General features: G+C 43.8%; 1 protein-coding gene across 4 annotated transcripts in view; it reads left to right on the top strand.

Moving 5' to 3' along the window:
* ctbp2a (C-terminal binding protein 2a) overlaps window positions 1–27135 on the top strand; it is a 60955-nt gene extending 33820 nt beyond the window's left edge. For 2 of the 4 annotated variants that reach the window (XM_062401419.1, XM_062401417.1), the window contains 8 exons: window positions 17334–17488; window positions 20869–21013; window positions 21740–21946; window positions 22038–22252; window positions 23396–23526; window positions 23692–23819; window positions 23908–24031; window positions 25457–27135. In XM_062401419.1, the coding sequence (XP_062257403.1) occupies window positions 17334–17488; window positions 20869–21013; window positions 21740–21946; window positions 22038–22252; window positions 23396–23526; window positions 23692–23819; window positions 23908–24031; window positions 25457–25640 (1289 nt within the window). In that variant the 3' untranslated portion in view covers window positions 25641–27135. Of the gene's footprint in view, window positions 1–7785; window positions 7937–17333; window positions 17489–20868; window positions 21014–21739; window positions 21947–22037; window positions 22253–23395; window positions 23527–23691; window positions 23820–23907; window positions 24032–24313; window positions 24392–25456 lie in introns of those variants that run through there. The other 2 variants (XM_062401418.1, XM_062401420.1) reach the window with 2 other exon arrangements.
* The last annotated feature ends 271 nt before the right edge of the window (window positions 27136–27406 follow it).

The raw sequence follows: 27406 nt of genomic DNA, 5'->3' as shown, positions 1-27406 counted from the left end.
AGGGTGCATCAGGGGAGCCGGGGAAGGCTTTACAACCACTTGGACAACACAGCCTTCCTTCAGTACTGCTGGTGTCAACGTGGACCACTGACCTGCGTGGAATAGCAATATGCTTTGTTCGGTGCTTCTGGGAGAGATTTGCCCAGGAATGTGAAGAGTTAAAGGTAGAGTTTCAGTGCTAAGATTCTCATTTATTGTTTATTGTTTCCGCCGACTTTATAGAATGCTGATTTGTGGCCCAAATTTATGTCTCGTTTTCCATTTGAAATTAAATTTATTCAGTCAGTACGTCATTATTATGTAATCAACTGATTCTTCCATTTGGATGCACATATCAATCTTAAAGCTTTAATTAAGCTGCCAAATAAAACTATCTTCACTATCTACCACACCCTTGATCTGATAGAAGAAGATTTTCGACATTTTGGACAGACACTGGCTGATTTCGCCATGAGCACATGCTCAGGCCGAGGCTGACTAGCAGCATCATTGAACAGATAAAATCGAATTACAGCGCTGATGGCCGATGTGTGATTGTGTCATTTTCTCTCTGCAGGTTGTAATGAGAAGAGAGAGAGGGGCAGTTTAATCCTTCAGATCCTCCATTTCCACTGCTGCACTAATCCACAGTTACTCTGATTGTGTTCAGACCAGCCTCCTGGCTTCCTGTGGGCCCTGTGCGTTACTGAACGTAGCCAGTAGGTTGAAATGGACTTTAATGGGGGTGAAATGCACACTGGGAACAAATGATTTAACTGATTTTGAGGCCCACAGGAACCGATATTAATCAAATCCCACTGCTTGGCTGTTAAAGCAGGCTGCCGTTCCTAGCACAGGACACATGGGTTTCTTAAACTCTGCCACAGTCTGTACAAATACTCTGTGAAATGTGAAAGTGGTGTCAGACTGTGCGCTGGGTTGTTAGCACACACACAGTCGGCGTGAGTAGACCTCATTTGCATGTGGCTGACATTTGCTGCTTCGGTAATTTCATCTGTTAATGGACACGGCCGCAAAGCTGCTCTCAAAGCATGCTTCTAATTTGTATGTTGGTAGGCAACATTGGTTTTCTTAGTTGCAATCTCCGGCCCATTGTAAGAAAACACTGCAAATTTACTCATTACGTTTTGTTTTTTCCTTTCTTTCACAAAATGGTCGGCTGAGCTAATACATCAAGAGGAAGGTATTAATAAATCATGTCGATTCACTTCTTTTCATGTGTGGTAAATTAGGAGGCTTTGCTTGGTGGATATTAAACCAACAAAATGTGATTTAGCAGCACAATTAAAATTTCATATTCATGGTTTGTCCGGTCAGCACATTGTGGTGTTGCACCAGCAGCACATTTTGCAATCCTTAAAATTCCCTTGTCAGTTTATGATACCTTCAAACTTACAATCTCGGATAATTCATCAGATGAGTTCAGCAGGCAGGAGGCAGGACATGATGAATAACTGCAAGAATTTCGATGAAGCCACACATTGTGTGAGGCAACTCTTTCATCCTGAGATGTTTGTATTGTGACAGGGTTTGTCCACTGCATGTTATCATGTTATCATCAACGGGCAGTATTTACCAGCTTCCAGGAACATTACCAGAAGATTCCCAGAACAACTGACTATTACATTTGCATTCTCTCATACAGCCCCCTCAGAACATTTCAGGAAAGTGTTGCAGGAAATGATTCTTCGTGGAAAACCCCACCGTTATATGACTAGCTGGTTCCCACTCTACCCCCCCACAAATACACACTTGCATTGCTGGTGACTCTGTGGGACTTCCATTATGCGGAGTGCATTGACTGGTTAGTTCTGTTCTGTTCTGCGTGACACCGTGGTGGTGGTGGGGGGGGGGGGGGTCGGACAGTTGTGGCATGTTAGTTCTGGAGATGGCAGATTATGTATAAGCGTGTGTGGGTCAGAGATACAGGCAGTTGTTACGCTGAGTGGGGGATTAAGGGAGAGATGGAGGGAGGGAGGGACACACAGTCCTACTGCTGATGATGATGATTGCTGGGTGCAGGGTGGGGGGAGGGGGGATAAGGTCGTTGACAGCTGTCCGTCAACTTTGAACTGACTTTGTGAGGGTTGAGTTCTGGCCTTAATCTGCGCTGACGTATAAAGGTTGTGTTTTTTTATGTTGCTGGTCACTGTGTTGAAAGCACAGGATTGAATTGAGATATTTCTGGTTTTACATATGAAGATGTTCTCTGAAATTAGAAATCATTAAAACCTCTTGTTCACTTTCCTGGGTGTAGGCTAGTACTCCCAATGTTTGAACGCATAAAGCAAACTCATCAACTTTCTAAGAACATTGCTGTTTTTCTATTGAATAAAATGTCTTAGGTGCAAGCTTGCACAACAAATGAAAGGACGCATTACCCACAATGCCCAAGGAGTATGGTTTGCAATCCATAATTTTTTTTAATTCTGTGTTGTTTCTGGATGAATTCAGCACGAGTTTGTTTGCAGATCGCGACTATGAAGCATTTTTTTATTTCTATTGTTTTGATTTGAGCCTGCTGGGACTCTGCATGTAAACGTGGCCAGCTGAGTTGCATGAGCTTCACAGTATTTGGAGCCATTAACCATTCTGGCGGATTCCTCAAAATTGAAATAATTGATCCTGATGGCCATATCGTGGTGTTGTTAAATTATCCAGACTCCTGTGACACCTCCCCGCTCTCTGTGCAGCTTGTATGTAGGATGATACATGATCATGATCTATGTATGTGAGCCTGTGGAAACCAGCAGGTGACAGAGGCGACATCCGTAACAGCACAGTGCAGAGCTGCTCTCCCCCACAAGAGCTTCCTCTTAATATCAGTCAGTGTTTCCTTTTCCCTCATGTGGGAGTCGCTGGTCTCCGGCTTTCTTTCACGCCTCCGGGATTACATGCACATCTCTCTGCTTTCTTCTTTCTCTGTTTAAATTGATCCTAGTTTCTCTTTGTCGTCCGTTGGCTCTTTTTTGTTCTTTTGCTCCATCTCTGTCCTCCCTCTCTTTGTAGAAAATTGCCTTTAGGAAATGAGAGGGAGGTGGGGGAATATTTGGGGGAATGGGAGAAGTATGTTTCTGAAACAAAACGTAATACCCAGCTCTGCAGATTCATTCATGACTGTGGTTGTGGGTAACTGAGCCCGTCTGCAGGAAAATGAGGGAGATGAGGAAAGCGAAGATGGGAGGACTGATCCCAGCCAGCGACAGTAGAACAGAGGAGATTAAGTAGGAAAGTTAAGTAAGAGGACTGCTTCAGATTAGATAGCGTGAGACGGACTGCTTTAAAGCAGCGAGTCTAAAAAATGGGTGGAGGAGTGAAAATGGGGAGATTATCTAAATTGAAAGTAATGCCATCTTGGAGCAAGTGAAGGATGAGAGGAAAGCAGGGGGAGGACATCTTCAGTCCAGAGTTTATAACTCGCAAACATCAGATTAAATAACTGAGATTATTTTTTTTTATTCAGACTCAAAGGGGAGGAAAATCTAAATATTTAGAGAATTCATTTGTAATGTTATGTAAATAAAGTCAAAAAATATTAGGATATGTGAAAATCTTTTTGTGGAATGTTTCACAAATAGCAAAATACTTTAAAACGTCATCACAACATTATGAAGTTGCTGCTTATGTTGAGGAGGACATGTTTGGTGGTCGACTCAATATCAGGCAGATGTAACAAACAAACGGGGGTTAGTTTCTCAAGAAACAATACGATTTTGGATCCAGAGGAAATTAACTCGCCGAGCATGGGTTCTGCTTGCAGTTTATTTTCTTTGAAACAAATCCCATTGAAGTATCACTTTATTCTTGTAATATTGTGTTTTTCCACTTGTGAAATACTTACTTTATCCTTGTAATATACCTGTAATATTACAGTTTTTCTTTCTCAATTATGATTTTCTCCCCTATAGTATTGCAACGTAATTCTCCAAATCTCAGAAGTTATTTTTCTTCAAAATGGCCCTAACATAAAAAATTGTCTTTTTTCAAAATGGCAGTTTTTTTGTCCAACCAGCAGTCAAAAATCGACTTGACTAAACTAATAAAGGCAGATTTGGAAACATCAAATTTTTGAATCTGGAACGAGTACATTTCTACAACCGTTACTTGATAAATGAATTACCAATCAAAAAAATCTAATATTTTGCATGATTACAGGTAAAACTGCCAATCTCCATGAAAACATCCTCACTGTATTACATCAGAACACCTGTTGGGCATGTACTTTTCTTTTCATGCATGTGTTTCTTTGCAGATATAGTCATGTTCAGAGACTGTACAGATAATATAGTGCACACAAGCCCTGAAAAGAAATGGGAGCTTGAAAGGCAAAGTTCGAGCAGTGAGGCAAAAAGCTCTTTGTGGCAAGTTTGCTGCATCTTGTAGACTTGAAGTGATTAACTGCTGGTTGTTGGAGCAGAGGCTGAAGGAAGGACAGAGGAGGTCACACGCTCAAACATTTTGCAGCTCAAAAGAAGAAAAGACGCGGAAAAAGAGGGCAATGAAGTGAGAAGCTGAAAGACTCCTTCCCTCATCAAACGTCCTCTCCTCTCCTCTCCTCTCCTCTCCTCTCCTCTCCTCTCCTCTCCTCTCCTCTCCTCTCCTCTCCTCTCGGTGCCAACCAGCAGTCACCCTGAATTATTCATTTTGAGAAAATTAAATCTTCACAGGTGTTAAAGAAGAGGCAGAGGCTGGCTATGTTCTCTGTATACAATACTCGGGTATGTGTGTGTGTTCGGTGCTTAAAATGTTACCGATGTTGTGGGGACCTAAATGTGTATACACCAGTAACATGTGGGGACAATTAGCAAGTCCCAATAGCGTAAATTGTTAAATTTAAAGGCGAAGACGTGGTTAGGTGTAGGTTTAAGTTGAGGTGTGGATTTGGCACGCACTAGTTATGGTTATGTTTACCGTAATCTGAAATGTGTGTGTGTGTGCGTGCAGGGCCAGGCGCTGGCATGGATATGTTTAGAGGTGCGGCTGAATGTCATTTGCACCCCGGGAAAATCATATATACATTTCTCAGCAGGCGTGTCAGTCATGTTCACGGATGCCTGTTCCCACTCTGTTCGTCTAAAACTGCAGCACACATGAGGGATGTAATGAGCAATGCCACCCTCCGTTTATACCTCATCCCGTCGTGCACACAAACACACACACACACACACACACAATCACTTGCATCCTCTTTACATCCTCCTCTCTCTCTAACCAGGGCAGTTGGCCACAAGTCACAGTGAAAGAAAAAGGTGGAGGAGGAGAGTGATGGCGGGGGAGCGATGCACAGACGGGGTATGAATGGGATGAAAAGAATTTATGTTCGCCTACCTAAGAGAATAAAGACGAAAATCCCTCAACATCTGCTGTCCACCTGCAGCTGTGCCATCTCTCCTTTTCACTGCCCTTCTTCTCCTCTCACCCTTCTCCCTTCACAAGAATCTCGTTTTCTGGTGCTTCAATCATTTGGCACCGGCACGCCGTGCAGATCACAGGAGGCAGATGGGATGGCGAATTTTAGAGGTCAAATTATACAGTAGGCCCTTCTCCCTGCCTCGCCTTCTTTTCATGAATGAGGCTTTTTCACTCCCGGGCCTGGTTTGTGGGCTCTGGTTACAAGTCGTAACCGAACCTGCTCAATGGGAATGAGTTAAACTGACCGCTCTCCTGTTGAGTTTACACCAAGTACATCCAGCCTGCTACAAACAATCACAGCATACCACAAAATGCATGTATTGTTTATGTGCAAAGAGTCCTTTCTCAGATTCTGTAGAAATGTTTTTACACATCAGCCGACCTGTCCACCGTCACTGATACATGTGCAAGAGAACAGCCGTTTTATGAAAGTGACTCTAATGTCCACCGACAGAATGAATAACAAATTCAATATTATGTTATATATTCTATATTTTATTTTTCTAAAGAGTAAGTACACAAGAAAAGATATGACAAGCATATTTCCAACAATATGTTTTTTTTACATATTTAAACTTTTTGAAAAAAATCCTTGAAATTGTCCAAAAGTTTAATATTCTGGATTTTTTGTGGATGAGAAGTTGAATATCCAAATCCCCCTTTTCCACACTAACACCCATTAACATCTGGCTTTTGTCTACAATGGGAATGGATACAATCTGCAATCACCCCTGCGTCAAATGACTGCAGTAGACTAAGGTTTTTATCGGCTCCGGCGATCGGCAGTACAGGAAACGTGACGCCTGGGTGAAGGCACTAATTTCTTCTTCTTCTAAGCTGACGCGGCACTTTTTCCAGTACGACATGAAGTGCATCGAACTCTGGGGATTTGGGGCTTATATATAGCCATTACTGTTTGTGTTCAATATATTGTTTTATTCATCTTGGGAACAATGTGCAATTGTGATTTTTCTTTTTTCTTCATATCCTGCAAGATGCAGCTCTGGATTGGTTTCAGATACGATGCTTATGATGCATTTCTTTCCGTGACATTGCTTTCTAGGGAGTTGCTTTCTGGGGTACTTGTGATGTCTAACAAGACTTAGCAAAGTCCTCACCAAGCAATGGAAAACCATCTAATCACCATTTATAACCAGGCTTATACCTAATAAAAAAAAAAAAAGATGTATACCTGATTATTTTGATGGTATAACTATAATTAATTAATTTTATTATTTTAATTTATCAAGACATTTTTGTTATCAATTATTATTACAAATATTATTGTGACTTGTGGGGACCTTTAAATATGATTCAGGAAGAAATCTGAACTTGTTACATCTTAAACATGTTTGCACCGTTATGTCTGTATACTTAGTGTCTGTCAGCACATGTCTGTTAAAAGTCATTATTAGATGATTGTTGGTTTATTGATGAATCGTGTGTGTGTGTGTGTGTGTGTGCGTGTGCGTGTGTGTGTCCAAATCACACATAATAAAACAGAGATGGAGGGAAGGAAGGAGGGAGGGAGGGGAGGGAAAAAGAAAAGAAGGGGGGAGCAAAGGCAAAAATGTTGAGCGGAGGGGAAGATCGAAGAGAATGGAAAAGGGAGTCGAATGTGTGCCAGGAGCGCTGCACCTCTCGCTGTGACTGGTGCTCTTCAAGGATTTTTTTCCCTCACTCTCTCTCTCTCTCTCTCGTCTCTTTTATTTACCTCCCCCTTTTATTTTCTCGTGCATAGCTGTGGCACCAGCTTGTTTTCTCTGGGTTTTTTTTTCCGTCTTTTCCATTTTGTCCCCCCACCACCCCTTTCACACTCTCTCTCTCTCTCTCTCTCTCGCTCTCGCTCTCTCTCTCTCTCTTTCTGTGACTTGCAACAAAAGGCTAACGGAGTGAGCCTGACGTCTGGATGAATAGCCCAAACCTGCCGTGAAGGGAGATAGGAGGGAGCCGGAGCAGGAAGGAGGAGGCTGAGGAGTGATTTGGCTGAAGAGGAGAGCGCAGAGGAGCGCAGATTGCCGGCTGAAGACAAATAGAGATCCCAATTTTTTTTTTTTCTCCTCCTTCTTTGGAGATTAAAAGGAGTTTAACCGCACGGGCGGGTTGCGATCGTATAGTTCTCGCTCCCCCGCACTCCCCCTCAGCTTCTGCCCCCCCTCTGCCACCATCCCGTTTTTTTTTCCCTTCTCCCCCTCCTCTCAAGAGTCGACCGGTCGTTGGAGAAGGAGGAATGGAGCTTCTGGAGGTGAGGTGACGAAGGCGGACAGATTTGGAAACAAGCAGCGGGGAGAGCGAGTGAAGACAGCGGAGGACGGAAGACAGACAGACAGACAGAGAGAGAGTGAGAGGGAGGGTGGGAGGCTGGAGGAGGAGGTAGAGAGGAAACAAGAGGATAACCCCAGGGCAGTGTGTGAGAATCCCCCAACGCCCACTTCTTCTTTTTTTTGTGTCCCTCTCCTCCACATTTCCTCCTCTGCCATGTGCAGTCCTTGATTTTGAAGAATGTGGAGACAGCATTTCCCAGGCAAGGAGCATGTATATCACGTTATCTTGTGCATACAGTGTGTGTGTATGTGCGTGTGTATATATATATATATATATATGTGTGTGTGTGTGTGTGTGTGTGCATGTACTCATTAAGGGTAATAATAAAAATCTGTGGTGTGTGTGTGAAATGGCGAGATGTGAGGGGGTGGGAGGAGTTAGATTTGGCTTTAGGGGTAATGAGCCTCTTATGTTTTTGCAATGAAGTGTGTCATGAGAAGTGTGTGTGTGTGTGTGTGTGTGTGTGTGTGTGTGTGTGTGTGTGTGTGTGTGTGTGTGTGTGTGTGTGTGTGTGTGTGTGTGTGTGTGTGTGTGTGTGTGTGTGTGTGTGTGTGTGTGTGTGTGTGTGTGTGTGTGTGTGTGTGTGTGTGTGTGTGTGTGTGTGTGTGTGTGTGTGTGTGTGTGTGTGTGTGCGTGCGTGCTTTCTCTCTCTTGGTTTTAAACCGCAGCAAGAGGATGGTGCGATTGGATGGGCTGTCATTTGGAGGGTCAAAGGTCGCAGGAGAAGTGTCTTTATGTGTTAACGGCTGTTCGGGTGTGTGAATGCTCTCGACCTCATTGTGTGTATTCAGGCAGCGTGGTTTTAAAGAATGTGGACTTTAAAGAGCAGTTTTTAGGCCTCATTAGTTTTGGTTTTTAAAAATACATTTCTGCTTTTATTTAGATGCTTGTAAAAAAAAAAAACAGTCGGTGTTAATGAGCAAATTGAGTTAAAATATAATTTGGAGCACAAAATAAAATAGTGTAACTGTAATGCCTCATGATCATAATCAGAAGCCATTAGGAGACTTTTCTGTCAATGACCAGAGTCTGAGCAGTGACATCAGCCTTCTGTCCTCCAAACACAACTTTCCTTGCTCAACCTGCACACACTCATTTGTGGGTGTGCATGCCAAGAATGGCTGGCGTGCGCTGTCTGCTGTTCATTTGCACTGACAGCTGCTTTTGTCTCTGGACGGGGCAGTTGTTTTTTAGGCCCTGCTATAGTAAAGCACAAAAGACAACTTTAAAGGAAGACCCAGATGGATTCTCGGCTCCCCCCACACCACGTTGTCAATATCACACTGATGTCACCTGTGATGTCGTCATGTCAGCTTCTGTTTTCTGCTTTCTTCCTCACCTCTGTCTCACATTTTTTTTTTATTTTTACATGTAGCTTCACCCTGCCTTCCTCTCTCTCATCCCCTCTATTTCCTCCCCCCACCACCCTCACCCACTCTTGGCTGGGCGTTTTGGGTGGTGATAAGTTTGGATGTGGGCAGGCAGAGGGGAGGACAAACAAGGTCTTTGTGTGTCCACATCGGGGGAACAAGAGACAGGCTGGGGTGGCGGCGGTGCAGCCGGGCACTGATAGGGTCCGGTGCGGGGGCCTGGAGGAGGCAAGTCTGTTGGGAAAAAAAGGATTACACCTCCCCTCTTTTCTACCGATGCCAGGGGATCATAAACACACTCGGGCGCTCCGCAGAATACAGGCGCTGGATTCTCGTTAACATGCATGTTGAGTTGTTGCATGTGATGTTGGGGTATTATGTCACATAGCGTGCAGGTGGACACACACCACCAGCATTAAGAAAACACAGCGTTGTGAGCTGTGATGCCCTCGAACATTTAAGTTATGTGTTTTTGCTCTCTGCACCCAGCTCAGCAGGACCAGTGGATCTCATGGGGACCAGGTCCTAATGAGACAAGACACAATTTTTGAGGTCCTTGTGAAGGTGTTAGAGGAGAATTGTGGTTTGGTTAAGGTTAGGGTTAGGTATGAATTGGTCCTTGTTATGGTCGGGCTGCCCCCCGATGAAAGGAATCCATGTAAAGTCCTAATAAGGATAGCTGTGTGTGTGTTGGCAGTACTGAACCATGTTGGCTTCTGACGGCTCCCTGGAAAATGCCGCAGAACGGCGCCGCTTGTTCCGCTCGTGTTCGGACGCTGCCCTCCAGACCTCACACTCCGGGTTTGGGTTGCCAGGTTGGGTGGCCCTGTGGCACGTTGCCTTCTGGTGGCACGATTTGGTATCATGGAATCAAGCTTTTCCTTTTTTTTTCACTGCTGCACTTGCCACAATGAAAACCTGCTGGGTTATCAGCCCCCCTCCCCTGTCTCTCCGTTTGGACTATCCCATCACTGGAGCCCCCAGCTTGGGAGTTGCTAGGTAACCAGAACCAGCTGTTGGGCCTAAGTCGGCGTTGAGCCCGTTTTGGCTCCGTGTCAACCACGGAGTAGTTTTCTCTGAAAGCTCGCTGTGAACCCGGTGACCGCCGCCGTTGTGGCCCTGAAATCATCGTGCCATGGAAAATCTTCCCTCACTTCCTTTTGTTTTTCCAGGTTTATTGTTCCACTGATGCTGCGGCTGGTGTGGGAGCAACCATGGCGTGTACCACACCAGTCTGAGTAACTTAGGAGCGCTCCGTCGGCTTTCACACACGACGAGGGGGGAAAGGAGATGGGAGAGGAGTGAAAAGAATGAGCCGATGCTTGACGAGGCTTTGCTAGGAGAGGCCACATGTCATTTAGAGGGAGTTGGAGATGACATCAGGAAATAAGAGAGAATCTTCCAAAGTGAGTCCCTCCTTTTGTAGGTCAGGCTACTTAACTGGCTCGGAGTGCTATTAAAAGAGATTTGAGATGGACACAGTGTAATTATTCTGGAAATCACAATAGTGCAGGTAAGGTTATACCACTCCACACTTCCAAAGAGCACCATTTACCTTTCAAAGTGTGTGTGACTGCTTTTGCAAACAGGTAAATCTGAGGGGAGCGCATTAACTTGCAAATGAAATCATCTTTGCAAACCGACCGAGGAGGGGAAAAAAAAACAACACGGCCCTGTCAGAAAAAAGAGCTGCAGAAGTAAAGATAACCGATGTTGTGCGATGTTATTAAATACCAATTTGAAGACTTTCCAAACCCAAGGGGAGAAGTACAGGTTTTGAGCGAGGGGTTTATTTTCTTTCATTGATTGTTTGCGCTCTACTTAGGGAATGATCCCTCTCCCTCTGAAAACTGTGACTCACGGCATCTGGCAGCGGAGCTTTTCTGAGCTGCTTTTCCAAGATCAGCCCCTCCAAATGAGAGAATTAGACAGCAGATCGTATTCACCGAGGAGAGACATATTTATACGAGTTCTGTGTCTTTTTTTCCCCCCCGTCTTCTTCTTCTTCTTCTGCTTCTTCTAACATTTAAAAAGATTACTTCTATTCCTGTTGTTAGAATCCAAAAAGACTTTCTAGTGTGGAACATCTGCAATCCATTTGCGGTGGAGAGAGTACGCTCTTGACGGCTCTGCCAAAAGTTTTCTTACTGCCTGGAGAATCATCCAGTTTGTGATTAACATTGGCTAAAGGATGATATCAACCTCAGTGCGTTTGAGCTTCCCCTTGTGGGCTGTAACAATGCACGACCTCCACTGAATAAGCCTGCTGTCACTTTGAGCACGGGTTAGATGTAGTTAGTCAAGCTGCTGGCTTTGTTCCTCTTTACTTGCTTGGCCTTCACACAATGCTGGCTGTTGCGCTGTGATAAATACTTTGGGTACAATAACAGGAAACTGGCACTGGCCATTTGCATTTTTTTTATCTGGCCAAGATATGGTACCGCTTAATATAAACCATCTTTAGTCGTGTATGTTGCCTGAGCCGCTCACAGAAGTTTTTTACGTTACAGCGAATGTAGGGGCCTTGAGAAACGCCTCTGCGGTGCCTTTTTTTGTCCTCGATTAAAAGCGAGTCTGGTGTTTTGTCTGCTGTGGGGTGGGGCTCTGTGTTTGGACAGGGAGGAGAGTTCTGGCTCTGCTTTAGTTTCCTGGACAGGTTCTGTGTCTAGCTGCCAGGCGGGGAAGTTGGCATTCTGCTGCCAAACCCGCTGGGCTGGTGATCGACCCCGGGGAGAAAGAAGGATGGAGAGAGAGCAAGATGGATATAAACAGGAGATGAAGTGGAAGTACCCAAGTTAAATATATATTGTCTAATATTTCTTCATTAAATTGACTGGAGATACGTTATATATTTTACTGACTTGTGTACTTGCATTATCTAAAATATTTCCAACAGTATTCAAACCCAGAGAAATCACCAATTTTATTCAAGATAACGACTCTTCAATTTGGTCCACTTTTAATTTGAAATTCATAATTCATAACTGCTACATAATTACTGATCATAATAAAAATATAGTGCAAGTTTAAAAATCCCCATTAAGCTTTAACGCCAAGGGTGGTAAAAACAACTACTCCCATGATCCTATGCTGCTTCACCATACTATCACATTAGGTATTTTGTTATTGTTTTGTTTGAGAGACCCCTAGTGGCCAGAACTACATTGTACGTTTTAAAAGAAGTAAATATAAAAAGAACTAGATGCAACTTTTTACTGCGCTTTATTAAAAGGAGGCTCTCTGGCCACGAGTGACACAACAAATATAAGGTATTGGAAAAAGACGTCACTGTTCTGATCCAGAACTTGTCATCTGTATGCTGAGAAAACATTAGGCTGTAATAGTTATTGTTATTAGGGGATAATTATTTCATAATCTTTTTTTAAACAGGATCTGTTTTGAATTTTGATCACAAATCAACAAATTCCTCATATCCACATATCTCAGATTGGCTTCTCATGCATTAATCATCCACAGTCAACACACATACGGTAACCATTGCCAGTTATGTTACTGCTCACATCTAACATCAACAGATGATGTTATTACAGCCGTCTGCAGCTGCGAGCTAATTCTGAGGCTCGGTAATATCCCAGAAGGCCCAATCAGGCCCCTATGGTAATGAACGTTTAGTTTACAGAAGCCTGTAGTGACATAGTGGGTCACAGAGTGAAGCAGTGTAATGTTGCTGGAATATTACTATCAACACAGTGACATTTATATATTTAACCTTCTCTATAACAGATGTGTTTTGAGGCTGAGACTGGTCACCTCAGATTTTACACGAGCAAAAATGTAATTTATCAGGTTTTATTTACTTTTATAAATGTTTTTGTTTTACACATTTGTGGAAACGTTTTATTGAATGTAAAAAAAAACTGTTTAAATGACTAATATTAACTGTCAGTGTGTGTGTGTGTATGTTAACACTATGCTCACACTGATCAACTAGATTATAAAAAAACATGAATTACAAAATTGAAATAAATACAAATAAAACACATGACAAAGATAGAAAAGCCAATAAATCTCTTTGCAGGGGAAGGTCAGAACCACATTTCAGTTCAGAAAGTATGACAGAAAATCCACAGGGAGCATATAACCTTTCTTATCAGACCCACGCACAGTTCATTGAATTTACTCACGCTCCCCAAGTGAAGACGTTATCGTCTCATGCCTGAAAGTGTGATGTTGGTGTTTGCTTCCTTTCAGCACTAAAGTTAGTAAAGTGGCAAACAAAATATAGTTATGCTTAGTTGTGGTGAAATGTGAATCTCGAAAGCGATTGTTTTTATCGGAACCTGCTTCTCTTTACTTTAGCAACACAAGCTCTTGTAATTTTAATGAGTAAGGGAGCGAGTGTCATCATGTTGTCAGTGTCTCTCTGAGTCATGATTCCCTGCTGACACTTTCATCACTGTTGAAGCTCGTCGCTGGTGCTTTTGACGAGTTTACAAAATGATGATGGATTCTGCTCGACCTGTGCTGGCGGCAGGAAAATGTAGTGTAGTGTAATCATCTGAGTGTGAGACACGAGAGACTAAAGCTCCAAACTCATTAAGTCTGACGTGACAGACGGCCCCTAGAGCGACGGTCAACAACAGGCTGATCCAGAGTCAACAACGTCAACACTCGTGATTTCTTAGGGAAACGCACACGGATTGATCGGGAGAGGATTTTTGTATTCTCTAAATGATTTCATTTCAAATTAAGAAACCAAAACACACAACTGCTCATGTGCAATTCTGTCCTTTTCATTTTTTGTGGGGGAAGGCCGCAGAACTCATCAAATGACTGGCCAGGTATCTGATTCATTAAGAGCCTCATTAACGGCTTTGCTGGGCGTTAATTATCCGCAGATTCATCATGTGTTGGATGCAGGGCCAGGTTCTGCCTTATTAGGCGGGAGAGAGGCTATTAGCCACCGTTTTCAGCTGCTACTCACTGACATGTATATACAGTAAGAGGAGCGGATGCCGGGAGGATCAGTGCGTTTCCTTGTGTGTTTGTCGGTTGGATGATGAAGACGCTTTATTCCTCAGTCAGGCTGAGCTGTGATAATGATGAACTCTGCAGGCGTGTGATGAAGAGGTGCAGGGAGAGATGTGGAGCCACAGGTGTGTTGGCAAACGGTTTTCCTCTCCCCAGAGCTGCCTCGCTAACACACACACACACACAAACACACGTACACACACACACACACACACACACGTACGCACACACAAAATGGGTTCCTCCAGTGAGAATAATAGATGCTTTCTTATCCGCTATATAAGAAAAAGGGTACAGAAAGCTTTAGTTCACCTCCTCCACATTACTCCTTTTTTAACCTTTTCTGTCCTCTTTTCTCATAATTCTTCTCTATTGATATGACACTTGGGCTTTTAGGAATCGCTCGCTTTTATAACTGCACTATCTTAAGAATCACTCAGTAGAGCACATACCTTCGCCAAGGCCCAATAGTCCCTTTAAATTCAATCAGGCTTCATCAAATTGGACACACTTATAGTTATCAGTCCTCGGAATATCCCTGATTTATTCCAAGATCCATTAATTATTCCCAGGGAGATTTGAAAAATAAAAAAATTAAATGGGGAAAAAAAACCAAGATACGCCTAGATCCCTTTTCCAAATCCTAATCAGAATTTAATGGGTTCTTTCCTGATCCACAATGCAGCCTTCTGCCAAGTTTTTGTGGAAATCCGTTCTGTAGTTTTTTGCATAATCTCGCTAACAAACAAACGGACAGGGGTGAAAACATAACCTCATTTGGCGGCGGTAATAATAATGATAACGGTTGTAATATAATGAGTATAATAAAAAGTAATGTCTTCATCTGCTATAAGTGGCTCACGTAGCAGTTATAAAAAAAAATCTCCAGCTCGTAAAAAGCAACACAAAACATTCAAGAGTAGAGTAAGCAAGATAGAAAACATGAAGACAAGGCAATTGCATAGAATAAACCACAGGACAAGGTTAATCCTAATCAACAGTTCATCATTTTAGTCAAATAAAAGTCGATAAAAGTGAGGAAATCTTTCCCTAAATCACAGTGAGCCGTTCACCGTGAATGGGTTGAAGGAAAAACTCCATTAATTCTTACTGCACATTTTTAGGAACTCATAAGGAATATATTTAGGCTCGACATAAAAAGAGTGAATCCATCTCCTATAAAGTAACTCGAAGTAATGGTGCACCAATAGAGATATTAAGCTTCAGAAATAACAAGTATACAGTTTTTCATTGGCAGAGACCTTGCTCCTCACCCCCTGCTCCCTCCCTCCTCACCCGCTGCTCCTTCCCAGCTCACCCAGTTTCTCGCCACTCTCTTCCTTTCCCAGTTACCTCCGTTAAGGAGTTTGTGTTTTCACCCGTTTCTGTTCGTTTGGTTATTTGTTGGTTTATTCGTCAGCAGTATTACCTGAAAAACGACAATTTCTGCCATTTTCTACCAATTTAGAGTTCTTTATCTTTATGAACTCGGCTTGTCGGGGTTTTGTGGCACACGCCTCACTTTCTCAGATTTGGAATCTGGTTCAATACTCTCCCCTGTGGTTTGATAGGAACGTGGAAGGAAAGAGACAGAAATAACAGTTTATCAAAACCAGTGAACAAAAAAAGACTATCAAGTTAAATTAAAGAAAATTCAGGGTATTTAAATCGCAGAACAATACAAGGAAAAACACCCTGTGGAAAGGAACAGAATAAGAGCGAACACAGCTAACTGAAACACTGCTGCCTTCACAAGGACCTCCTGTTGTCCCATTAAGTGCATCTACTGTGTTTAAAGCTCATATGTTGTCATGCTGCAGTCGTGTAGGTCACAAACACCATCTTTTCCTCCTAAAAGCTGGAGGAGTTCTAGCGAGAGACACAGAGCGAGCGGGCTAGGATTTCCTCTCCAGCAGCGCAGATGCCACTAAATAAAATATTTCATAATCCTGCCCAAATCCTCTAATCACCATGACAACAGGCAGCAGGGAGCCGGAGAGTGGTGGTGGTGGTGCATGGACCCCACCCCTCTTTTTTCTGGTCCCTCTTTTTTCATGGAATTTGGGTCCGCAATGTCAGATTCCTTCCTCCTCTGCGTGATGCTGTGTTTTCTTATCACGTAAGAACACGTTGCATTGATTTTTTTTTTTCTATTTTTGAGGGAAAGTTAGTTAATTGGTTGAGTCTGTCAGAGTCGGCTGAATGCGTTGGTTTATTAGACGAGATAATTACATTTACAGAATCTAGTTGACGAACCAGAAGAGGGTCACAAGTTTAGATGTGATTATTGGTGAACCGGCTGTTTTTTTCTTTAGGGTCGGAAGGAGGCTACTCTGTGAAGTGGCTGAGGGAACTGTACAGTTACAAGAAGGTGCAGAAACACACACGCACACACACAAAAGCACATATTTAAGGCCTGCCAGCTTCTGTATGGTGATAGGATAATGGAGGTGATGACCTCATGGGGTGAAAGGACCTGTTGCCTGGTAACAGTGTGGATAGCAGCGCAGCAGACGGGTAGTCACATGATCACTCTGTGTCACATCCAGGAGGTGATTCGATCACTCTCACCAGGGAGGTGCTTGTGCCCCCCAACCTGATTTTTAACTGGTTTGTTGTTTCTTAACAGTTCTCGTGTGTGTGTGTGTGTGTGTGTGTTGGTGGAGAGTGGGTGTGTAACTCAACAAAGCACAGACAGATTTTCACCATTTCTTAGAGTTAATATTCCTTGAGGTACAGATTCCAATACCAGGACTTTGTAAATCGGCTGATACTAGTGAATTTAACAAATAACTTATATAACAGCCAAGGGAAGGGCATCCCCCCCATCCCCCTATAAATCGTTCATATCATATTTGTGTGTGTGTATGTGTGTGTGTGAGAGCGTGTGCGAGTGAGAGACATCGACCAGTGTTTCCAGGGCTAAGAGATGATGATTGTGGTTTAAAGTAGACAGAGGCTCAGTCCAGGTTAAAAGCATCGATCCCACTCAGGGGTATGGGTGTTTGTGTGTGTGTGTGTGTGTGTGTGTGTGTGTGTGTGTGTGTCTGTCATCACACAGGCATAACACACAATCCTATCCTGTGTAAACACTCCCTGCTCTGGGATGCAATTTCATTTTTTACTGATCCCTCTGCAGCTCACGCCACTGTGTGTGTGAGTGTGTGTTTTTGTGTGGGCGTGCATGCAACATAAATAATTAACTCCCTCTCTCCTCTTTCCTTCTCTCTGCAGGTATTCGGCCCCAGATTATGAATGGACCTATGCACCCACGCCCCCTGGTGGCGCTGCTGGATGGGCGCGACTGCACCGTGGAGATGCCCATTCTCAAAGACCTGGCCACTGTGGCTTTCTGTGACGCCCAGTCCACACAGGAGATTCACGAAAAGGTACAAAAAAAAAATCTGCAGTTATCCTATGAAAATGTAGCAGCTACTGGTCCGACTGGCAGAAAATTACATGGTTAAATGTTCTCCATTTCCGGCACTGAAATGAATGATGGTTCTTTTTGCAGAAATTTGATATAAAATATCCAGTGCGTTTCATCAAAACTTTATAAATTGTTTTCTTTACCCTGGAATGGGCCCTTTATATTGAAACACTTTATATTTACATCTGGAGAGGGTCCGCTCTACGGAGGCAGCCATGTTTTTACAGTAGCCCAAACTGGACAAAATAGACACCTTTTGAGTTTTTTTATGGCAACTGAAGGTTTCCACAGGTTCTCCTTTATGCTTGGAGGGGGAGGGTGAGGTGAGGGGTATTCAGCTGCAACATGCAACTTTAGCACTAGATGTCACTATATCATACACACTGAACCTTTAAGGACACTAGTATGTTATCAAAAGTACAAGTATAACTTATTTAGAACTAAAAAGTTATTATACTCTATGTGGCTTCACTGTGCTACTTGCTTTAACACTAGAGGCAGTATCTGCAGGAGCTCATGATCTGAAGCAGACACAGGCTTTGTGCTCCCACTTTGACTGCGTCTCTTGAATAATTTGCCCTCAGTCGAGTCCAGAACAATGGTCCCTCTCCTCTGTGTCCCCATCTCTGAAATGTTTTAATATTATTCCAGCCCACTTTCCTGGTCCACTCTCCCAGTTCAACCATTATGGTTTCATCACTGATTCTAATCCCTCCGGGTGCTGAAGTGCTGCCTTGTTAAATAAGGAGGAGGCTGGTAATAGAAATACAGTGTAATTGTTCCGAGCCACAGCGAGTGTAAGGTTTGTCATCACATTACTGTCTATACACCGGAGCACGTTTATAACCCAACCTGGAGGGTTTGTGTTTAAAAAGGAGAATGTTATTATTATCAATCTACGTATTTCTCTAAATCTTCAGTATTCCTCATATACAAACTTACATTAAGTTTAGAGGTTAAATGGAAGAAATGCTTTCCTACATAGAACTCCAGTATTTTTCTTGCAACACACACAAACACACACACACACACACACACACCCACACACACACACACAAACAATCAATCTCTGTCCAGTAAGATGATCTCGTAGTGAATCCATTATAGACACACAGAGGACCCTTCTGGGAGTGTAGTTGTTGGCAGCATTCCCATAACTGCACAGCAAACGGTACAGATGGGGCACGCCACACACACACACGCACAAACACACACACACACACACAAAATGACTAATAACTTCACTGCACGTCTGAAGTACTGTTCCTCCACTAGTTTATAAACATCCTCACACACCAAGCATGCAAACAACAGCACGCGGCCGTCTCCTCCCGCGCTCTGCCATGAAAGTAAGCAGATGCATCGATTAACAAATCTATCACTTAAGGAATCAGTGGACACTGCAGCTGCTGGTGACCTGCCAAAATGCTGCCGCCTCCGTGGAGCACACATTACAGAAAAGATTAAGATTGGAAAGCACTCATTGTTTGTTCACTACTGAAATTCTGCGCTGTCCTTGGAAAGACAAAAAAGACCTTGTGAATTGCTGGATGTGTTTTTCAAGTGTCTATGCTGTAACCGCAGCTGAAAGTGATGAAGAGCTGGTGTTTCTGTACAAAGTACAACTGGTTAAAACCGCAGTCGAGAAGGCATCTGAGAAAATTACACGTATCTCGCTGAAAGAAAATGTGAAGGGAGATGGAACTTGTCAGCGCCCTGTCAGTGTTTTTTAAATTCATTCACTTTGCTATTTGCGCAGCTTTAGCTGACAGTGCAGTTATTGTGATTATTTTCGATGTGGCTTAACCGTGTTGACATGCGTTCTGATAATGGAATGTTTAGGGGACGTACCACATGGACAAAACATGGCCTGAGCCACAGGAACTGGTTCCATTACAAACTGGCCGGATCATTTTCGGCCTGTCATTCCCCGTCTCAATTTCCTCCAGCATTTCCTGTCTCTATGTAATAAAGGCACGAAGGCCAAATTATATACGAAGATATCAATGTTTAAAATGATTGTTCTGGACAAACCACAACTCCAAACCTCAGGCATTTCCTCTGAAGCTCAGCGGCTTATGATCGTAGAAGAGATGCAGGAAACACAGATAAAGTAAAATTACTAACAAATGTTGAAAAGAAAATCTAATAATCTGTTGAACTTTGTTTTAAAATTGAGTAAGTAAATTAGATTAGAAGATTGACACCATTTTAGAGTCATGCTAACAATGAAGCTCGAGCCAGGGGGGTGATGAGCTTAGCTTAGCATTAAAGAACACAGGGAGGAGAGAAAGGCCTGGCTCGTGTTAAAGCAAAATAAATCTAAATAAATACCCTGCAAGCAACTCGAAAAACTCACTTAACATGTTTTATAGCTAGAGCCAGGAGGAGATTAGCCTAGCTTAGCATGAAGCTCACTTTAAAGTTAGGTAAATAGCCTAACAGCACCCCTACAACTCATTAAATAACACATATCTCCTAGCTGGAGTTGATAGGTTATAAGCTTAGCCTCGTTTAAGGAAAAAGGGGCTAGATCTAACCAGAAGTTCCTTTTGTTTCAATTTTAACTCATTAGCTCTTTACAAAATCCATTTGCTCCTTTTTTCTCACCTGATATAAGAAAACAAATCCTGTTGCTGTGAATCTGTGTTATTTTTTGATCTCCAGCCACGGGCTGCCACGGACCCGTTCAACTCAAGTAATGAGATTAATACACGAGAAGAGCTTTAACCTTGAATTTAGCACCCGGCTCCCACTGCAGCTAGCTCCAATTTAAAAAAAAAAAAAAAAAAAAATGTTGCGTGTAAATTCATGGCCATGCTAATCTGGCTCGGTTGGGTTAATTCAGTTAGCAGAGCTGAGAATTTAAACCTGTTATTTTTTTTAACGGCCGTGTCTCACAGAAGCTACTTGCGTATGCTTTCTGGGTTGCTCAGCAGCTGTCAGTTTACTTTATGGCGCTGCCTGCATCCACTCTAAGCTTGTTTGCATACACTCTGAATGAATGCTTTGTGACAAAAACAAGCTTTGGCGGGCACTCATAATAAACACACGGACAAGCACTCATATTTTCGAGCGAGCACATAAACAAGCCATTTGCATTTAGATGAAGAATCGCAGACAAACTTTGGTCGAGGGAAATGAGAGGGTGGTGAGAGCACTCGGGTCGCAACTAGTGGCTCATACGTACAGTTAGAGAAAAATAATCTGAATATGAGTGTCGGGATGATAGTGGCTAAGAACACTGTGAGAGTTATAGAGAATACACATAAAAGTTTATTATGATTGAAAATGAAGTAGTGACGCAGTAAGTGATGATGATCTCTTATTCCCCTCCAGGTGCTGAACGAGGCAGTAGGAGCCATGATGTACCACACCATCACCCTGACCAGAGAGGACCTGGAGAAGTTCAAGTCGCTGCGCATCATCATCCGCATCGGCAGCGGCTACGACAACATCGACATCAAGGCGGCCGGGGAGCTCGGTGAGGCTGAGGGACAGATGGGGACAAATGAGGAAGGGGGACAGATGTAGGAAACACGGGCACCGTTCAGCAGAAGACAGTCGTTGTGTGCTGAGATTAATGAACAAGGAGGGTCGCATGTGCACATATGGCTCATTCATCCCCAATCACATGAGAGGAAGTAATAAATGACATAATGCATTATGGATATGGACAGTGCACCTTTTGGACGGTGGCCAAACCAAACTCTTAACACAAACAACACAAGTAACAAGAGGGGTGACATACTGTAAACAGAATATGTAATGTGACGGATCTCATAAGCAGAGCAGATGCTCCAACTGATATGAACCCCCCCCCCCCACGTACCCATTTGGCCCCTTCGGCATATGTTTGGTTTGAGAGCAGGATTTAGTGCCTTATCCTAACTGTTGTCATTTGAGCTGATACAATTCATTACGCTTTATATGGAATCCTTTTTTTTTCTGAAATATACATAATTAGAAGTTTTAATTATCCTCTTACCCTTCACAGTTTAGTTTCATAGATGGTGCATTTTTTTTATTTTGCACAACGCCGTAAAGAAAATCAACATCCTGCTAATTAAACGTAAATAAAACCTCTAAATTGAACTCCTCAAAACAGCTAAATTACGCATAAGCGGCTATTATATCTATTAAATCCGAAAGCATTTTTATGACGCTAATCAATTCAAGTACTTATGGTTGTCATTGTCTTGATCTCCAGGCATCGCAGTGTGTAACATTCCCTCAGCGGCTGTAGAAGAAACCGCCGACTCAACACTTTGCCACATCCTCAACCTGTATCGACGAAACACCTGGCTGTACCAGGCTCTCCGGGAGGGCACGCGGGTCCAGAGCGTGGAGCAGATCCGGGAGGTGGCGTCGGGGGCTGCGAGGATCCGAGGAGAGACGCTCGGCCTCATCGGCTTTGGTGAGTCTCCTTATTTAGGGTTTAATGGGTCAAATTAAACATTTGATCATTTCTGTTAACCCTTGTAATGTCTCTCCGGCCCCCCCCTCAGGTCGCTCGGGCCAGGCGGTGGCGATACGGGCCAAGGCGTTCGGCTTCAACATTCTCTTCTACGACCCCTACCTCCAGGACGGCTTGGAGCGCTCGCTGGGCGTTCAGCGGGTCTACACGCTCCAGGACCTGCTCTACCAGAGCGACTGCGTCTCCCTGCACTGTAACCTGAACGAACACAACCACCACCTCATCAACGACTTCACCATCAAACAGGTCGGGGACCCCGGGTGCTGAGGAAGCTCCAGAAATGAATTGCATGTCTTTGGAAATATGAGCCTCAGGTGATGGAGGATAAAGGAAACTGATTTCACTGCTTCACATTAAACACGCAGCGTGGTCGGAGGAGCTGACGGAGCTGGCAATTTATCAGAAACTGATAAGCCTCGATTTGGCAGAAGCTCTTTCTCATTACGCTCAAAAGCAGGCTGCACATTCTCTTTACCAAGCTAATGTTTCTCCGAGGTCGCTAGAGCAGCTTCATGCCAGCGAACCGGCAGCGGACTTGGCCGGCCGCTGGTTCTCCCCGGCGGCCAGCGCTCCTCTAGTTGGCAACTTCCAGATATTGTCTGTTTAATGCGAGTGGTGAGATACTCAGAGGACACAGAGGTTTGGAAAAGGGGGTTTGGAAAATCGCCGGATTTAGAATAAGTGGGACAAACGTATCGGGGGGGATAATTATTGGTGGTGGGACATGTTTTATATTATTTATAAACACACTATAATTTGTAATCGCTCATGATTTGGACGTCAGCTTTGTATCTCTCAATGTGAGGCCCCAGAATGAGTCTGAGTGAAAATCCTTCTGCAGCTCTCACATGTCATAGTGTTGAGTTACTGCACCTCTGCTACTCCGTGTCACTGCTGCCACCTGGAGGATATAAACTGAAGGGCGCTCTGTGTTTCGATTCAATGGTTTTTTATATCCATTTGTATCATTCCCACATGTTGACATCGATACAACTTCACATCACAAGTGCTATTAGCTTCAATCTGAGTATGTTTGTCTGTTAGTTTTTCATATAAACCCTGAATAAGCGCTTGTTGGAAGAGAAAAGCATTTAAAGGACCAGCACGTAGGATTTTGCAGGTTGCAACCAAATGAAAACCTCTCACCTTGCTATTAGTTCTAAGCTTATAGGAGAAACTTCTATGCTAAAAAAACAACTAAAAGGAGATCTTTAGAGCCAGTGTTTGTTTCCATTATGGAGTATTGTGTTAAACAAGGTGGGCTCCACTGAAGACGACCCGCTGAAGGCCTCAATCTGCAATAATGAAACCACCATTTTTTGTTTCAGGTGATTGCAAACTAATGAAAACTTAATTACTATAAATAATTTTTAATCTGTGTGTGTGTAGATGCGTCAAGGGGCTTTCCTGGTCAACTCGGCGCGGGGAGGTCTGGTGGATGAGAAAGCTCTGGCTCAGGCCCTGAAGGAGGGCAGGATACGGGGAGCCGCCTTGGACGTCCACGAGTCGGAGCCTTTCAGGTGTTTGTTCACAGCCCAACTTTTAATTAACAGTATCTGAGCTGAAACCCCCCTTAATAAATTATGACAGTGGAATATTCATGAAAAAAGGAAGTTGTATCTGTTTACCTCCACGTTCTTCTCATCACTTTGCTTCTCCTTTTTTTCCTTGGTTTGCCGTTGCAGTTTTTCCCAGGGTGCCCTGAAAGACGCCCCCAACCTGATCTGCACCCCCCACACTGCCTGGTACAGCGAGCAGGCGTCACTGGAGATGAGGGAGGCCGCTGCCACAGAGATCCGCAGAGCCGTCACCGGTAACGCCTCCGACACGCTCATCACCACACTCTGACACGTTGTTGGTCTCTTTCATCTCAACTTTGTTCCCTCTTGCCTCCGACACAGGCCGCATCCCCGACAGCCTCCGGAACTGCGTCAACAAAGAATTCTTCATCACCTCGGCGCCCTGGGGAATGATGGAGCAGCAGCTGACTCAAGTTCACCCTGAGATCAATGGCGCCGCCTACAGGTAGGAGGTGGATTTGAAGCAAACCCTGCAGGCAGCTCGCATCGCACAGAGATCCCCTGAACACTGAAGTGGATGAGGCAGAACACGTGGGGGGGGGGGGGGGGGTAGACTAGATGTTCATGTGTATGTTTGTCACACTTTTGACTTTCTGTTCCTGAATTTTTAGCTGGGTCCCAGTTTTTGTGGCGTATTTCTACGCAGAACTTGGCCCACGTGAACTTGTCAATTGGTTTCTCAGTCTCTACATTGTCTCAACCGGACTGAACTGCTTCTCTCACACAGCCGAGTGAACCAAACCATGGTACAGGCCATAGCAACGGGGGGAATGCAGGACAAATTATATACGTAATTCTCAACCAGGTAAATGAAAGCTACCGCTGCTGGCCCACAGGCCAGCGGAAATGAATGGTATCATGAATTAAACCCAAATCCCATTGAAACCTGTAGAGTTTATTTTTTGTTGCTTCACACTCCTCACATACCCTGTAGCTGTACCCACAATGCACTGCATCTCATCAATGCTCCAACCCCTTCTTCCCCCCCCTCGAAACAGAATCCATAACTCTGGTGTTGGACATGTTTAAAGAAGCACTCACACATTTAACATTGTGACACATTGGAAATCCAGAAGTGTAATAGTTGTTCAACAAGCAGCACATGTGTAGACTGACCTGTTTTCAGAGTGTGTGATGGGTGAAGACGGGATGAGGCCTCACATCATTGTTTACCAGTGAAACTCTCACAACAAAAACCTTGGATTTTATCATTTGTTTTATTTCCCAACACACTTTCCCCTTTCAGCTCCCTGTAGTAAAGGATCCGTTCACCCACATTACAGAGGTTTGTCTCTCAAGGGCCAATCAAAATCTGAGATCTGAGAATCAAGTCGTAATATAATGAGACAAAAAGTTGCACAATTACAAGAATAAATTCATAATATGACTGGAATAGAGTCTTATAGATTTAGATGAATAAGTTGTATTATTACCAGAATATAGGTCAGAAATTTATGAGCATAAAATCCTTGTTTTAAGCGACATTTTATTTTATAGGAGGAATATCAAAGGATAAACCTCTCTTGTTCTCTGTAATTTGGGTGAATGAACCTTTAACGTCGTCCTCTACAGACACAACCACTAACCTCCTCATTCACTGACTTCATGCTGCACTGCTCCTCGTCACGTTTAACCCTGAACCATCTCTTCACAGAGCTGGTGCTCAGCACGTCCAACAAACACGGACATTTTCAGATCTGCAGTGTTTTTTCTGTGTCCTCAGAAGTTTAAGTCTTAGCTACTCTAAAGATTTGGTTGTGACGATCGTCCACTGAGCAGCAGCCAAAGAGAAAACCCTGATTTTTGAGTCCATGAGTTTTTTTCCTTTGCTCTTTGTGGCGTCTGCTGATCGTCTCCTGTCCGTCTCCAGATTCCCTCCTGGCGTGGTGGGCGTCGCCCCCGGTGGGATTCCTGGACCTATGGAGGGGTTGATGCCCGGGGGTGTCCCCATCACCCACACCCTGCCCCCTGGTACCCATCCGTCACAAACCACCTCCCCCAACCAACCCTCCAAACATGGCGACTCCATGAGAGAGCACATGACTGAGCCGTAGGACGTCCGCTGCTGCAAACGAGCGAGGGGGGGGGGGGGCAAATCAAAATATAAGAAAAAAATAAACCACGTACATTTAGAACCAACTCGACCATCCGACCGTCTCGCTCGAGTCCATCTGAAGCTCCCGGCAGGGCGACCGCCTGCAGGTCTCACTCTCTCCTCTTTTTGTATGAAGCCACTAAGCCCGTGTGAGGACGGCTGGACGTTCAGACACACACGAGCTGCCGCACTGACAAGGGACTGACCCCTACCCCCCCCCCCCCCCATCCCCCCCTCTACTCTCTGTCCCTCATTGATTTAAGTGATGCTTTTTGTTTTTTTTTATCTTTTATTTTTGAGTATATCTTTAGGGAGGCTCCAACTGAACTACTCGGACACGTACCACGTGCAGGAAGGAACACCCCCCCCCCCCCCCCCCCCCGTGGGGAAGAACTCAAAGGGCAGACGGACCCTTGGTCCTTTTGTTCCTCTTTCCTTCCTTCCACAGTTCCCCCCCCCCCCCTTTTCCAGTGTTGTTATTCATATTTTTTTTTTTTTTTACTTTCACGTGTTTATCCTATATTCAGTGTTTCTGTTGCAAGTGGATATGTTTTTGCTTTTGCGTTCTCCAGTGTGTGAAAATGAATGGATTTACAGTGACGTGTCTGTTTTGAGGAGGACGGGCTGCAGCCTCTGCCGTCTCCGTCCGAATCCTGGACTCTGTCTCCGCTGCTGCTGCTTTCTCATGGTAGTGGCCGGCGGCCCTGAATGTAGAGAGTTGAGCTGGGGGGGGGGGGGCAGATGTGGTTTATTCAGCTCCAGTTAGAATCTTTCACCTTTTAGGGTCAAAATGATCCAAGAAAAAAATATTAAAATTTGTGGTTTTGGATTCTACATTGATTTAATTGATTAAATGAGCTGAGGTGCCGAGAATACCTGGAGCAGTTTCCTGAAGAGTTTGCATCCAAAGCTCCGACTGTAAGTTTCAGTCAGCGAGGTGAGAGACAACATGAAATTTCTTTATGAAAAATAAAAACCTTCCCATTCGTCCAAATCGGAAAAAAAATTTAAAGAAAAGACAAAATTATTTTGGCTTTTCAGGTCCTTTCTCCATTGTGTTTTTTGTTTTTGTTTTTTTATATATCAAATATATGTTTTTTGATGTTCAAGGTTTTCAGTCCTGTTAGATTTGTATTGCCTTGTTAAATGTTCTTATAATCATAGTCTTATGTGAGCGACCCCCCCCCCCCCCCCCCCCTCCCTTTCCCTCCTTATAGTTTCTCCTTCTACTTTCTTTTCTCTGTTTGTTGTCCTGCTCTGATGAAAGCCAGCTGTGGCTCTCGGAGAACAGCAGCCACATCCGTCCCTTTAGCTCCGCCGCCTTAGACACAGACGGCTGCTAGCAGATTGTTTGGTTTTTAGTGTGAGTATTTGTATTTGTTTCTTGTACAAGGTGAACATATAGTTAACGGTGCAGCTGGAAACAATAAATAAAACTCGCTGTTCTGATTGACGATCGGCTCCGTGGAACATTTGTGGGTTTTTTCTTTCCCCCTGGACGCTTCGAAGTCTTTCCTCTAGAAGAGAATAACGTTGTGACTTTGAGAACATAACGCTTGAGTGTTATAAATTTCTCTTTCAGCAGATATGTGTTATCGTTAAAAGTCTGAAGTAGTGGTTCCTGTTTGCAGTGTCCCCCAGGTTCCAGAGGAAACCTAGAAAAATGTTTTGGAGGTTACAAGCAGCATCTTTTTTTCTAGAAGTAAATGAATAAGAGATAATTGT

The sequence above is a fragment of the Platichthys flesus genome, chromosome 12 (genome assembly GCF_949316205.1).
Source record: "Platichthys flesus chromosome 12, fPlaFle2.1, whole genome shotgun sequence".
NCBI classification, from domain to species: Eukaryota; Metazoa; Chordata; class Actinopteri; order Pleuronectiformes; family Pleuronectidae; genus Platichthys; species Platichthys flesus.
This window is presented reverse-complemented; position numbering and strand designations above follow the sequence as displayed.